General features: G+C 47.2%; 2 protein-coding genes across 2 annotated transcripts; one reads left to right on the top strand and one right to left on the bottom strand.

Moving 5' to 3' along the window:
* Positions 1-1,287, bottom strand: LOC127019841 (nyctalopin-like). Its single transcript, XM_050902086.1, has one exon. It carries the CDS (start codon positions 1,285-1,287, stop codon positions 1-3), a length of 1,287 nt encoding a protein of 428 aa, XP_050758043.1.
* Positions 1,288-9,631: 8,344 nt separating this feature from the next.
* AGTR2 (angiotensin II receptor type 2) lies at positions 9,632-13,707 on the top strand. The gene is made up of 2 exons (XM_050902088.1): positions 9,632-10,398; positions 12,101-13,707. Exon 2 carries the CDS (start codon positions 12,174-12,176, stop codon positions 13,290-13,292), a length of 1,119 nt encoding a protein of 372 aa, XP_050758045.1. The 5' UTR covers positions 9,632-10,398; positions 12,101-12,173; the 3' UTR covers positions 13,293-13,707.
* Positions 13,708-14,057: the final 350 nt, after the last annotated feature.

Raw genomic sequence — 14,057 nt, 5'->3', positions numbered from 1 at the left:
TCAAAATGTGGCCACATTGGTGTCCCAGCCCCTCGCAAAATACCATGCATGGCAGACAAATGCCAGCAGGATGACTTTGCTGGGGAGAGCGGGGAGCCCGGGAGCCACACTGGTACCGGCCACCCTGCACTTGTCTTCGCTTGCCGGCTCAGGTGGCACTGTGCAGTCCGACAAGTCCCCTGGACGGGGGACGTCAAGCGCCGTCGTGTTGTGAGGGCCCAGGAAGGCACAGTGCAGCCCTTCGATCGCTCCCCTGCGTGTTGCGGTCCACCGCCAGAACCAAAGCATCTTACAGTCGCATTTCCAGGGGTTGTGGGATAAAAACACATACTTCAGTTTTGGCAGTTCAGCAAACAAGCGGATGGGGAGGGAGCTGAGGTTGTTCTTGCTCAGGTGAAGGAAGTGCAGCTTGTTTAAGTACGAGAAAGCAGAGTCTGAGATCGAGGCGATCTGGTTGTTGTTCAGGTACAAGTTTCTTAAGTTCAGCAAATGTCTGAAGGTGCAGTTGACAGCAGTGATTCTATTGGCTTCAAGGTGCATGGTCTTGAGCTGGATCAACCCGTCGAAAAGCTGATTAGGCAAATCACCGATGAAGTTGTGTCCTAAATTTAACATGCCCAATCTGAGAAGCTTTGTAAAAGCGCCGTTTTGAATGATCCATATCCGATTCTTCCTGAGATTCAAATCGTACAGGGTTTCCAGGTCCTTCAGGGAATCTCTGCCAATGGCTTCTATGTGGTTGCCCTCCAGGGACAGCCTCGTGAGGCTGGAGAGGTTCCTAAAGGCTTGTGGGACATACCGCATGTTATTGGAGGCTAAATCAAGTCTTTCTAAAGCAGGCAGGTGTGAAAATAGAAGTGGGTGGATTTCAAAGATATTGCAGTGGGACAAATCCAGGCTGGTGAGGTTTAATAGTCCTCTGAAAGTGTTTGCGTGCAGGTAGGTGAGGCGTGAATTCCTGCTGAGGTGCAGCTCTTGCAGCTTGCTGAGAGCGTGGAAGGTCCCCGGGGACAGGAAAGTCAGATTGTTTCCATCTAGCCAGAGGCTGTGGAGGAAAGTCAGGTTTCTGAAGGTGTTGGTGGTGAGAATCCGCAAATAATTATTGGAGAGGTTTAGAGAGACAGTGGATGCTGCTATTTCTCCAGGGAGGGCTCTCAGTCCGGCTCTATTACAATGGATAATCTCTTCAGGTGCACATTTGCACATGCTTGGGCATGAATCAGAGATATTCAGACTCAGTCCAGCCTTTGCTGCACAAGTAAATATAAATATAACAAGAAAGAACATGACCAGCCACAAATCAGCCACCGCATCTAATACCTGATGGATAGTAGAGAAGGAGGCAAGAAAAAGAGCATGTACCTTTTGGATAGGTGAACCACGAGCATTGCAGGGTCGGTTGGGCTGTGCTTTTAGTGCACAGTGAAAATAAATTAGCTGGTTCTTCCTGCTGCAGACCAATGGGGATTAAGTCTTTAGGCAGATAAAAGCCGATTAAGTGCCGCCCTGCTGTAAAGAGCATTACTGAGAGGCAGGGAGATTTCTCAGCTGAGCATCATGCTCTGACAGTGTTTTTTCCCACCTCCCACCCTCTGCAAACAGCAGCAGGTAACAGACTTCCCTCAAGATCTGTCAGGGAGAGGCTCCTGCTCCTGGGTTGATCACCCTTCTCAGGATGTGATTGGCAGTTTGCTCAAAGAAACTCTGTTTTGGAGGGGGATTTTTGTACTTTCCTCCAGTTAGGGCTTCAGCAAAGGCAGCTGAGAGTGACTCTGCCATCCAGATGTGAGATGGGGGGCTCTCACCCTGGTGTGGCTGCACATGCTGGCAGATGCCCTGGGCTCAGGCCATGATCCGGACACCAAGGAAAGCGGAGCTCCGACTGAGCCCTGATCACAGCCCTGTCGATGCCTGTGACTCCTCTGCAGTAAAACGGGAGACTGTCAGGAGCTCTGCAAACCTCATGCTCCCTGCCAGCCGGGAAGGTGCGGGGGAGTGCTGTGTCCTGGTGTAGCCTCTTCTCGGGATAAACCCTGAGCCATCTATGAGTGGTAAAAGATGGTCCCCGTGGGCAAAACGCAGAGTACCCCAAGGGCACGCTGCCCTTCCCAGGGTGCTGTCTGTCTCCAGCAGGTCTGAAGGTGCCACTGAGCAGCTGGAGCTGGGCTTGGATCCCTAAAAGCCCATGTCCTTGGGCCCCTCCCTGGTTTTTATCCTATATCCAGAGTGCAAAGGAGAAGTGCAATCAGGGGGCTGATTGATGCATCCAGCAGCCAGGGATTAGCAATCTGCAGGCTGATTATTTTGCTTATGATGCCAAGAGGACTAGACCCGGGCCTTGCAGCTGATATGTCAGCAGGGCAACCAGTGACACAGTTGCTGCTCTTGTTTTTTCTCACTCTTTTAATTTTTGTTTTCCCCCTCACTTCTCTCTGCTGGAGTTCTCATGTTTTTGATGTGTTTGAAGCACCTTTTCTCATCCCCTTCCCTTCAGGTGCATTTCCCTGCTCTTAATTTCTTGGTCTGTCTCAGCTTTTATTCTTTTTCATGTTTTACAGATTTGGGTTTCCTTTCTCTCCCCTGCTCTGCCAGCTCTGTCCAGACAGTGGCTAAAACTCCAAATATATGATATGCCCAACAGCAAGTGTGAATTGGACAAATTTGCAGATCCATTGCTTTCTCGGCAGAAGCAGATTAGGTTTCCTGTGCTGTTAAATCGCTGTGTTGGCTTCAATTAGTTCTGTTTTCTTCTTCATTTTTTTCAAGCAACAGTCCCTCAAAGAACAGCTTCTCCCTGGAAGCTTGGCTGGGATGGCCACATTGTGTAATGGAGACCATCTTCCAGCTGTAAACATCATCATTTATTTAGTTAGACAGGCTTTGCCGCAGTGTTACTAGGGGCCAAAAGCTGGTTTTCATGCTGAAAACAGCGGTGACGGCACCTTGCCAAGGGGCTTGTCCTGGGGGCCCTGGAGGAAGGTGGAAACGTGCGCTGCTTACCCCATCCAGCTACTCACGTTTGGGGCCATGCCGAAGGTGTTGGTGGGTGAATCTTTGTTTTATTCCTGGCTCAGCTGGGACTGCTCCTTCGAGGACATCACTTTGGAGGGGTGTCCTGCTGCTGGGATCTCCACAGCTTCTCTTACCTCCTGCTGCAGCACAGCTATGAATATCCATTGCTCCATGACTTTGCCTGTGCATCCCTGTGAAGGAGACAGGTTTCTGCTGGACTCTGTGCAGCACGAGTGAGCTGCTCTGTGTCTACTAGGAATAGTCTCACTTCTAGCTGAAGTTTTGTAGCTCAGGCTGAAGAAGACGGATCACTTGTTCTGGTGTCCTTTTTATTCTACACAGGCTTTATTTCTGGTTGTAATTCCAGCAGTGTTGCCATGTTCTAGCCCTTATTTAAGCCCAGTGCCCTCTCTAATTCTCCTTGATTTCATATTGGAAATTTTCAGAGACCAAAAGCATGCAGCTCTTAGAGCTCATTGTTGCCAGTTAACTGGACTAAAACAGTGAAACAGGACCACACAGCTGCAGAATGTCGCCTTGCTTCAGAGCCTGTAGGCCCGAGGAAGCCCACAAGTATCAAAATGATCAGATTTTTACACCTTGTCATGGGTTTGGCAATTCCAGCTGCTCCCTGTAACGATTCCACAATGCACAAGAGGTGGCAGTTGCCTTGCCAGGATTTTGGCTGTGGCTGCTGCCTGGGCCACGCTTACTGATGGCAGCTCTGGTTGCAGCTGCCCTTGGGGTGGAAGCCATGCAGCGGTGTGCCATCGCTCAACACCGTGGAGAGCTAAACCTTTGCTGGGGGCTGATCCAAGATAATGATCGCAGGTATATCCCGTGTGTGCTGCAGTGCCCAGCGCTCCTTTGCAACAAGCGCTCAGTATTGCCTGTCCAGCTTCAGCTTCCTGAGCATCGTCACTGCAGTCAGCAGTAGCCGGCGTCACTACCACATCGGATACTGCAGAGACAAGGTAAAGACATGGTCCTTGAGAACAACAACCACATGATTTTTCTCTCTAGCTACTTTTTTAACAAATACTTTCCCACTATGGTCCATTCAATTATGAGCATTCAGCTCTGGGCCTGTCTTTTCCAGGCTCAGCTCTTTGTGCTCCGCATGCAGAGATTTTGGTTGTCTCACTCCATCTGCTAGGAGGGTTTTCTGGAGTGCATCATGTGTTTTGGCTGAGCTGGCTCATCCTTCCAGCTTTAATGGAAAGACTGAGCCACTGCAGGTCTTCTGTTAAAATGTATTCCACCCATTGCATGACCATGATAGTGTTTTGTCTTTGCTTCAGTCACTGATTTATCTGACATTTGGGATTTATAGCCCAGCACGCCCACTTCAGAAATTGTTTGTAGCTGATGTCAAGAGCCTTGCCTAATACTGTAGATTTTAAGGAGCTGTATTCTCTTTACAGCATCGAGGTTTGATACAAGCAGTCTAAACATCTACTTTGGGATGGTCCTGCTGGTCTAATGAGTTAAAGGAGCAACGTTTGCTTTCTTTACACTTTCTGGTGGGCAAAGGTGGGGTGAGCAGAATCACTTAATAGCTTTGTTGATTAAAAGAAGGATTAAATAAGTTGGAATACCCAAGTGTAAGGAATATTCTGACTTCCCCAAAGCTTTATCTAGCTGGTGAATGCTCTTTCATGTGTATCTATCTCAGCATTTTTGGTACATAAGAGAAATTCCTGACAAAAACACTTAAAAAGTGGGAAATGATGCTTGCAGTGAGTATAGTTCAAAACAGCAAAGGAAGGAAGATTTTTATTTTTAAAGGATCTCTGGAAAGAGACCCCCTGGGTACTCTGTAGCTCTATAAAACTGGCCACAGAGTCCTAGCTCTTCTTAAAAAGTCACTTTGAGACCCTAAAAAGAAATGTGAAGTATGCTCCTGCATCCTTTAAATACCGGGTTATATACAGATATATTAACACTAATAAAGCAGAAGTTAGACAGGAGGGAGCTCCCTCCCACAAGCTGTGGGCATCAATGTCTTGACTTCTGCTGCTCATCACAGCAACTGGTCTGGGAGAAGTGAGCAGAAGAAAATTACCTGTGATAAAAAATTGTTCTTTATGAAAGCTGAATGTGGGTTCCCATCGCGATCCAGCTGAGCAGGTCTCAATTGCTGAAATGCTGTGCTTCGGCCATAGCAGCGTCAGCGGGGTTTAGGCTCTATGCCCATTGTGGGCAAGCCCTGGTGCCTGGTGGTTTATCGTTATCTGGGGCCACGGCTCGGAGCTGTGCAGCACTTGGGAACGGAGCTCTGGCCAAGTCCTGCTGCCTTCAGCAAGGCCAGGCGTGCTGTGGTGCTCCCCCCGAGAGCGGGCAGCGGTGCCAGGGCGCACATGCACTCGCTGCCTTTAATAGCAACGAGTGCAGCATGTTTTCAAAGGCACTTACATGTTTGTTTTCTTTACTACTTTTAGTAACTTGTAGAATGCTTATGGCCAATTATTTGAACAAGCAATGTCATGGAGGATAATCTCAGTCTTGGCAGTGCTATCAGCTGAACACAAACATCTCATAAAAGAAATGCTTCGGAAAAGTTTTCTGCATGCTGGAGGTGGAAAGGGCATCCCTCTTCCTTCCAAACTGCCTCTGCCACACTCTAGACACTGAACTGCTTCAACAACTGACTTCTTCCAGCATGGAAGATAATGGGACCAGAGCTCTCTGATACTGTACTCTGATGGGTCCTGGCTGGGTGGCCCTTGTGTTCACCGCTGTGCTGCTGTGAAGGGGAAAAGCAGGGCTTTCCCCAGGCCTGCTCGGCGCTTCCACGTGAAATCGTGGCTCCAGGAGGGAAAGTGAAACACTGATCAAGGTCTTCCCTTTACAAGTCCTACTAGTTCTCTCTCCTGGCCAGAACACTGGGTTTGCAGACACCTGCTGTCAGAACTGATCATGCTTCAGAGGTACGTGAGACAGCGTTAAGACCCAGCATGCCAAGGCAAGAACCACGGATGCTGGGTGCAAGCAGGACTCACTGCCTCGGCCATCAATTTTCAACTGGTTGCTGCTCACAACTGCTCTCCTCCCTAAGGCCCCAAAAAGGATGCAAGAAAGCAGCCTTCCCTGCAGGAGTGCTCTGGGGCTGGGGAAGGATGAGGTAGATACTCCAATCTTACTTGCAAGACTGAGCAATTAATCCCTAAAGAAACCCTTAAACAAACAAATGCGGGAAGGAGGAATGCATATAAAAGTTTATGGAGTGCTGGGGGAACCCAGCTGCAGGCGTAATGGTTTCGGTGAGCGTGGGCCTGTCGTTCGGCACGATGCAAATGCGCCATCCAGCATGATGGAAATCCTCACTCCCCCGGCAGTGTGTGGGTGCTGGATCCCCAGCTCCTGCCACCAGCCCCAGGACCAGGGAGTCAGGGCATGCTGCTGTAAATCAGCACCAAAGGAGTCAGAGCCATACTGACCTACGTTGGGTTATGCAGCCCGGGGAGCACATTTATGAGAGATTTTTTCCCCCTCTTGCTTTCTCCAAAAGGAACAAATCAAGCCCATGAATACAGTCTGCATCTGGATGCCACATTGGTTTGAGGATGTGGCAGGCTGGCAAGGTTTAACCTCAAGAGCTGGCTCTGACAGTCTGCTGGTGCAGTCGGACACGCTGCCTGTTTGGAATATTCCATCCCTGACAGCAGCACTTCCCTGCAAAACCCAAGACCTAGGACCTGGAGTGCATGAATCCATTTTTTTTTTTTTTTTTTAATTTGCACAATTGATCAGAAGTTGCTATTTGAATTGTGTGTATGTGTGGTTTTGTGTGGGTTGTTGTTTTGGTTTGGTTTTTTTTTGGTTTGGGTTTGGGTTTTTTTTAAACACTTCTAGTGACCTCTCTAGGTGCATGGGCTTGAGGATAGAAAGGTAAACCTGAGTGCTGCATGTGAAGATGCAACAGAATTTCTTGCTTCTCTTGAATTGTGATTTTTTTTTCCCCCCCTTGGTATAAAAGACATGCATAAAATCCTTCCCCAAGTACATGCCCCAGGAAGCACTAACTCCTCACCGTTTAACATCAAACAGGTCTTCTTGTGGTGAAAACTCCCAACTTTGCAGCCAGATGAACAGTAAAAAGGCCAAAGACTCTGCCCCTGTGCTGAGCTGTGTGCTGGGCTTTGATGCAGCAGATCCACGTGCTGGATTTACCAGCCTGGCTGTAGAAGCTGCACAAACATGTCCTGCAAGCTCAGGGGCCATTAGCTCAGCTGCAGCACTACATGGCATAAGGCTGGCTTGTGCATGGACAGCTTGGGCATCCGTATCGGGTGTACCTTCTATTTCACAGCCATTCGTGTACAGGCAATGCTCAGAAATAGTGGGAGGAAGAAAGAAATAGGGGGGGAAATAGAAGGAGAGGTTTTGTACATTGGCTAAATGGAGCTTTGGAGTGAGAACTTGGGATCAGATAAGGAATTGGATGCATTGAGCACTGACAGGGGGAAGAATGGGAGCAGGATTTGGCAAAGGGCAGCCCGAGGTATGACCCCCATTGCACCAGGTGCATCAGGCCCATCTCTCATCTAGTAAGAGGTATGAACCCAGCACAAAGTTTCAAACAGTTTTGGAGGTAGAACAGAATAGACACAGTATCAGTGAGGATCAAAAGTGCATCTGGAAAGGAAAACTTTATCTTTAAATCTAAACAATTTGTGTTTGTTATCTTTGCAAAATAAACGTTCTCATACATTTGACTTTTTCCCCTGCTTAGAAAGCATGCTGGATATTTGATGAAGAACGGAGCAGGATGTTTCACCGGTCGTTTGTGTGCAAAGCAAGTAGCAGCAAGAAGTCTTGGCTGAGGTTGTCCTGTCACATACTGTTAGTAAAAAATGGAATGAATATGGGTCAGAGTGAGTGCTGACATCTCAGGTCACTCACCTGAGAGCCAGCAGTCCTCCGGACCCGAGGCAGGGTATGTACGGGGGGATTGGTGGCAAAAGGTGCATTTCTTCTCCTTTGCAGTAGGACATGTGACCTCTGCACTTGCACATCCCACATGCTCCTGCTTGGTAGATGTCTGGTTTGAAGAAAGGACAGAGTTCTTGCAGCATGTCTCTAGAAGGTGCATCATCTGTTTAATGCCTCTTGAACAAAACAACAAGTCTCCTGGTAGTGGTTGTAGTATGTGGGAACTGAGTGCAAATCTTCATCTTAAAGCTTTTTGGTTAAGTCTTGACTTTTTTAGCCCCCAAGCTATTATGGATGTTACTGTTTCCTTTACAAATTTTCTTTATTTTTTGTTGAGTAATGCAAATTTCAGTGGTTCCAGGGTGTCTCCCCTCCTCCTCTGCCTTTTCCATGACCACCTCAAATGAGGGTGGGGAGGAATGAGTGGGAAAAGGAAGAGGAAGGGATGCCCCAAAATCAAACTAAACATTTATGGAATGGGTGACTGTGTGCAGTGGGGAGGTTCATATATATATCTCTCGATAACAAGGATGTGCTGACATGTGTGTTGTCTAACTCTGGCTGTGACATGCAGTGCTTGAGCCTTTGGGACAGATGAGGTCTCCCATCCTGTGCAGTATTTGCGGTATTACCCTCCGCAAGATACCTGTGATGTTTGGGTCTGTTTCTGTTTTATCGGCTCTCAGCATGTCATTTCATTGAGCTATTTCAGCTTTCTTTCCCTTCCAGTGTTTGCCCCAAGCACAGGCACTGTGCGTGCTTGCAGCCTGACAGTCCTGACCACTGACTGCTTTGTCATTGTGTCTGTGAAGCAGTAGATCAGCTGCACTGTAATAAATAGAAATGTTGCGTGGGATTCCCCTTCTTTAAATAACCCAGTCTCCTTTTGCACAGAAAATGCCAAGAGCTGGACTCTTAATATGAGGCAGATAAAGCCAAAAACTGCCAAGGACTCCTCTCCCTGCCTTGAGAAGTAGTGCTCTCCTCCGGGGGACGTATATGACTTTGATGAGCTTTTCCAGCACTGTCTGCAGCTCTTTCTGGGTCAGACACAGCTGGGCAGAAAGGTGAGTTTGTTCTCCACAGCCTGCTCAGCCCTTGGTTCCTCTGAAGATGCTGGTAAAAGGCTATTTTCCCTGTTTCATCTCTCTTCTGGGTCACCTTAGTGTAAGCAGAGCTGGTTATAGAGCCTGTGATGCCTGTTGCCTCTGGTGTGCTGCACAATCTCAGAGCAAGGGCAGGCACTGGGGATCCCCCAAGCCGCCATGGCTGCAAGGTTGCGCCAGTGTTCAAAGAATGGAATGAGCTTGGGTTCAGCCCCAGCTGGTGATGGACAGCCAGCCAGCAGCACCTGGCTGGGGCAAAGGGACATGTCACTGGCAGGGACTTGCGTGGTTGCTTTCCATCTGGCATGTGCAGCCTTGCCTGAGGAGCACAGCACACATGTCCCCAGTAGACAGGCTGCTGCTGCAGAGGAGATACTCAGGGTATCAGGGCAAAATGTTTAAGGCTTATGGATGCTTACTTTGCCCCAGTGCTTATCCTCCAGGAGCCTCCTTGGAGCGCCTTCCAGGGGGAGGAGGCTGGGGCCAGGCGGAGCGTGTGACGTGAGGAAGCAGCAGATGTAAAAACTCAGTTTTGTGTGGATGGGAAGTCAGCGTGAGCACGCAGCCTTGCCGATCTGCTTGCCTTGGTCGTGTGCTACCCCAGTGCAGCCTCAGAGCCAAGCCTGCTCTCTGCCACGTGGATTTGTCCTGCTGCCCTCCTCGGTTCAAGCAGCGTGCATGTCTTTGCAAGGACTTGGGCAGTGGCTTTCCCGTCCTACTAATTGGGAGACAGGATCAGCCCCCTTACACAAGCAACGCTGGTGTGAATGCTGTGATGTTCCTCTGCTTTCTGTCTCTGTGTTTTCACATTATGGTCAGCTCTGCCAGGACTAACAGCCTGTTCCACTCTCAAATGTGTTAGCAAGTGCTGGGACTCCATAGAGTGCATGGGAATCCCCCTGCCCTCACAGATGCATGAATCCTTGCATGGAGGCTCGCACGTGTTGCATGTACACCTGGGGGGCAGAAGGGGGTTGCATGTGGGTATATCCTCCTGGCCCAAGAGCTGCAGGAGAAAACCGCAGAGATATTTATGTGAATTTCCTTTTTCTTTCTTTCTTTCTTTCTTTTGTTTTTTGGTTGTCTTATTCCTCTCTCCTGATTTACTGCATGTGCTCACGTGGCCTTGGAAAGGGGGGTTCTCAAACTGTTTTGCTTCCAAAAGGAAAAGAAGCTGGCAGGCGTTCATATTTCAGTTCTTGAGTTATGTAGGTTAAAGTCTCCCAGTGGGAAAACGGAAGATATGAGAGAGCAGATTGCTGGTGGTGATACTCACTAGAAGGAAAACAGAAAAAAGGACCATGTAATTCCAGAGCTACATCCGGACGAATGTGAGGTTTGAGAGGTATGTTTTCTGTCTGCTGTTAGAACATAATTTCCATTGATTTGATTCAATTTGTGATAAAATGCCTCATTTTGTCTTAAGTAATAGTAGGACTGACTAGTTTAGAAGCAGATTCTAAGCCATCAGTTGTTTGTGTGCAGAGAGGGAGCGTGTTTGTCAATGAAACCTTGTTCTCAGTAATGTAGCTAAAATTAATTATGGTGTGGTCCCTCTATTAAGAGTCAGATGATACATAATGCTTTGTGACTAGTTCTGAGATTTCACCTTCTGTAGGTTGAAGTGAGGGGTTCAGTACATAAGAGTTAAGGGCGAAATGGGGCTCCAGAGCCTCTCCTGAATCTTTGTTGTCCCCAAACAAAAAGCTTTCCTCTGGTTTAAGACGTGTTTGACTACTGAACATGGGCTTGTGATCCAGTATTTGGGACTTTAAATACCAGCACTCTGCAGAAATGTGCATTAATATTCTCCTATTGAATTTTCATTGTTGAGACAATATAATTAAAATTAAATTTTTGTCAGTATATTCAAAGTAGCATATTGCATATTTTGCATTAGGCAAATGATAAGCTACGGTACACTAAACTGTTAATACAGAAAAATACATTTGAAATGATCAGTTGCCTTCTGTTAAATGAGAGATCATTACCCAATTCTGTTGTCTTGTCTTGGTCAAAATTTCTGTTGTTTTTAGGGCCCCTTGCGAATTCTTAAATGCCTGACTGGTTCCATAAGGACTTAATTAAAAAGAAATTGTGTCTTTCTATTATGTAAAATGAAATATTTGGCTATGGTATCTTCTTTATTAACCGTAAAGTCTTAAAGTTTGAAAAATGCCCTGCTTAGAGTACAGACACAAGCTGTTGAACTGGAACAAAGACAGACCTGTCAATTAACTCTCCTATTTTAGCTGTTTTGTAGCTACATTTCCCCCTACTGAAACCCAGTCCTGATCTTTCTAAATGAATGGCAAATACTACTGTTAAATCCAATGCCTGCAAGGACTGAGTACTTGACTGTCTACTGCTTGTATCTACATTGAAAATATTTCTTTTACTCTTCTGATTAAAAGCCGTCACGAGGGCAGGAGATGCAGATTTGCTTTGAGAAGGACTCTGACAGTAAATGACATTTTGCAAAGACCCTTCAGTGTCTTTGTATGCAGCCCTGTGAATTAAAAAAAAGTCAAAGCTTGCTTTCCTAATAGCCTTGTTAAAAGGCTGCTTTCATGCCTGTGAAGTCCCAGGAGACCCTCAGGTGTGAAGTACCTGATCCCCACTGGCGAGTGCTGCCTTACTACATTATTTTAACTGCGCAGAGTGCTGGAAATAGTATGACAAAGCTGAGAAAAGGATCATGAGGAGCTTCGGTGCTGCCTTTGGTCGCAGAAGTTCCTGAAGTATCTCCAGCTCCTGAGTCAATAATCTTTCTGCTCTGCTGGCCACGGGAAGCACCATCTGTAATCACAGATAAAACCCAGCTGCTCACTTCTCTGCCAGGCTAATTAAAAAGTGCCGTGACCTCCCTAGGGCTAATTGTGTTCTGTCAGTGGGACGGAGGAAAGGAGTCCAACAGGGTTGCCTGGTATTTCAGCAGTCAGCTTACTGACATAATTTTAAATGGTTTTTATTTTATTGTGACTGTGTGATTCCAGAGCTAAGACGGCTGCAGAGTGCACGTCTAACAAATGGTTTCTGATCTGCAGGTGAGCAATGTGATAGAAAAGTGCTGCTAGCACATGAATTTCCTGCAGAACCTCCCTTTCCACCAGCACCAGCATGCAGAGCAACTACTCCCTGGTTGTCACCACGAGAGAAACTCTCCAAGTCCTCTGTACAGCACTGACAAACTCATCGGCTGCATTGGGCTCGCCCCCTCCCTGCCCACTTATCTCTTCAGATTATCAGTTTTCACTAATTCCAGCCCTCTTCTCTGTGGTTTTTGTTCTGGGGTTGATTGGCAACAGCGTGGTGGTTGTGGTGCTTTGTCGTCACAGTGGCCCCAAAACAGTCGCTAATATCTACATTTTCAACCTGGCCATGGCAGATTTGCTGTGCCTTGCCACCCTTCCCTTCTGGGCTACCTACTACGCGCAGGGGTACAACTGGCTCTTTGGGTCTCTCATGTGCAAAATCTCCAGTTCTGTCCTGTGCTTGAACATGTTTGCAAGTATATTTTTCATTACATGCATGAGCGTGGACCGGTACCACGCTATTGTCCATCCTATTCGCTCTCAAAGAAGAACTCCACAACAAGCTTATTTTATAGCATTGGTTGTGTGGGGCCTTGCCTGTTTGTCCTCCCTCCCAACTTTTTATTTCCGTGACACTCACTACATTGAAAGCTTGGGGGTCAATGCTTGCATTATGGCCTTTCCTCATGAGAATTATGCAAAATGGTCTGTGGCAACAGCCTTCCTGAAAAATGCACTCGGCTTCTTCATTCCCTTGACAGTAATCACCACGTGCTACATCTGGATCAGGAGGCACTTGCTCAAAGCACGGGAGTTCGGGAAAAACAAGCAGAAGAGGGACAAAGTCCTGAAGCTGGTGGCTGCTGTTGTTGCGGCCTTCTTAATTTCCTGGCTCCCATTCCACATTTTAACGTTTTTGGATGCCTTGGCTCATATGAACATCATTAACAACTGTGACGTGACAGGGATCATCGACACAGCGCTGCCGTTCGGCATCTGCATGGCATTCGCCAACAGCTGCATCAACCCTTTGCTGTACTGCTTTATTGGGAACCAGTTCCAGGAGAAGCTCCATCGCTTGTTTAAACGACGAGTTTATCAGTTCAACAGCCATCAAGAGAGCTCTTCTTTGAGGAAAGGGAGCTGCTTCAGAGATGCTGAGATCCCCGTGGGTAGGGAAGGGGGGCCCGAGTCCTTGCTGTAGGCACTGGGGCATGATGTGGGGCGATGTCAGTGCAGCTGGCTGTCCCTGCAATGGTGACACTCCTCTCTCCTGTTCCCTTTGTTTTGTGCCCATTCATTCATCAGCTGTTTGAAGGAGAATCTATTTTTCTCATACATGGGGATTTAGTCTTCCTTCCTTTCCACAATGAGCACTCAAGTGTTACATAGAGGGAAGATTCTGGCAAATAAATATATTGATGGCATTTTAAATGTCAGCTTGTGCGTGGCTGAGATCAGGCAAGTGTTTAGTGTAACACAAAAAGACAAAATATACCGAAAGACCATTGCACGATAGCTACAATTGTGTAGGTGCTCAGTATTATACCCTAAGCTGATTTTCTAAAAGAGATTCTCACTAAAGAATGTGTAAATAAAGCAGTGCAGATACTTCTGTACCTATCTGTAAGAAAATATTTTGACCTTTATTTTACTTTTTTTTTTTTTTTTTAATATCTGGCTAGAGATATTATGTGTAAAATGCATCAAATATACCTCCTGCTTGCTTAGGCCTGGGATCCTGAGAACGGGTGAAGACATGGTTCTGCAAACTGCTGGAGGCAGGAGAGTATTCTTGGGGGAAAGTACAACCACATGCATGTTTTTATACCTTTCTCATAGCAGATAACAGGTTCACAGGCCAGACGGTCCTTTGCTTTGATTAGGTGTGGTCACTTTTGACAGTAATGCCCCAGGAACTGAACATGCTATGTCCCACTGCTACGTGGGCATGCTGAGTCCCATACAC

The sequence above is a fragment of the Gymnogyps californianus genome, chromosome 9 (assembly GCF_018139145.2).
Source record: "Gymnogyps californianus isolate 813 chromosome 9, ASM1813914v2, whole genome shotgun sequence".
NCBI lineage: Eukaryota > Metazoa > Chordata > Aves > Accipitriformes > Cathartidae > Gymnogyps > Gymnogyps californianus.
Note: the sequence above shows the minus strand (reverse complement) of the source record. Positions and strands in the feature narration are given on the sequence as shown.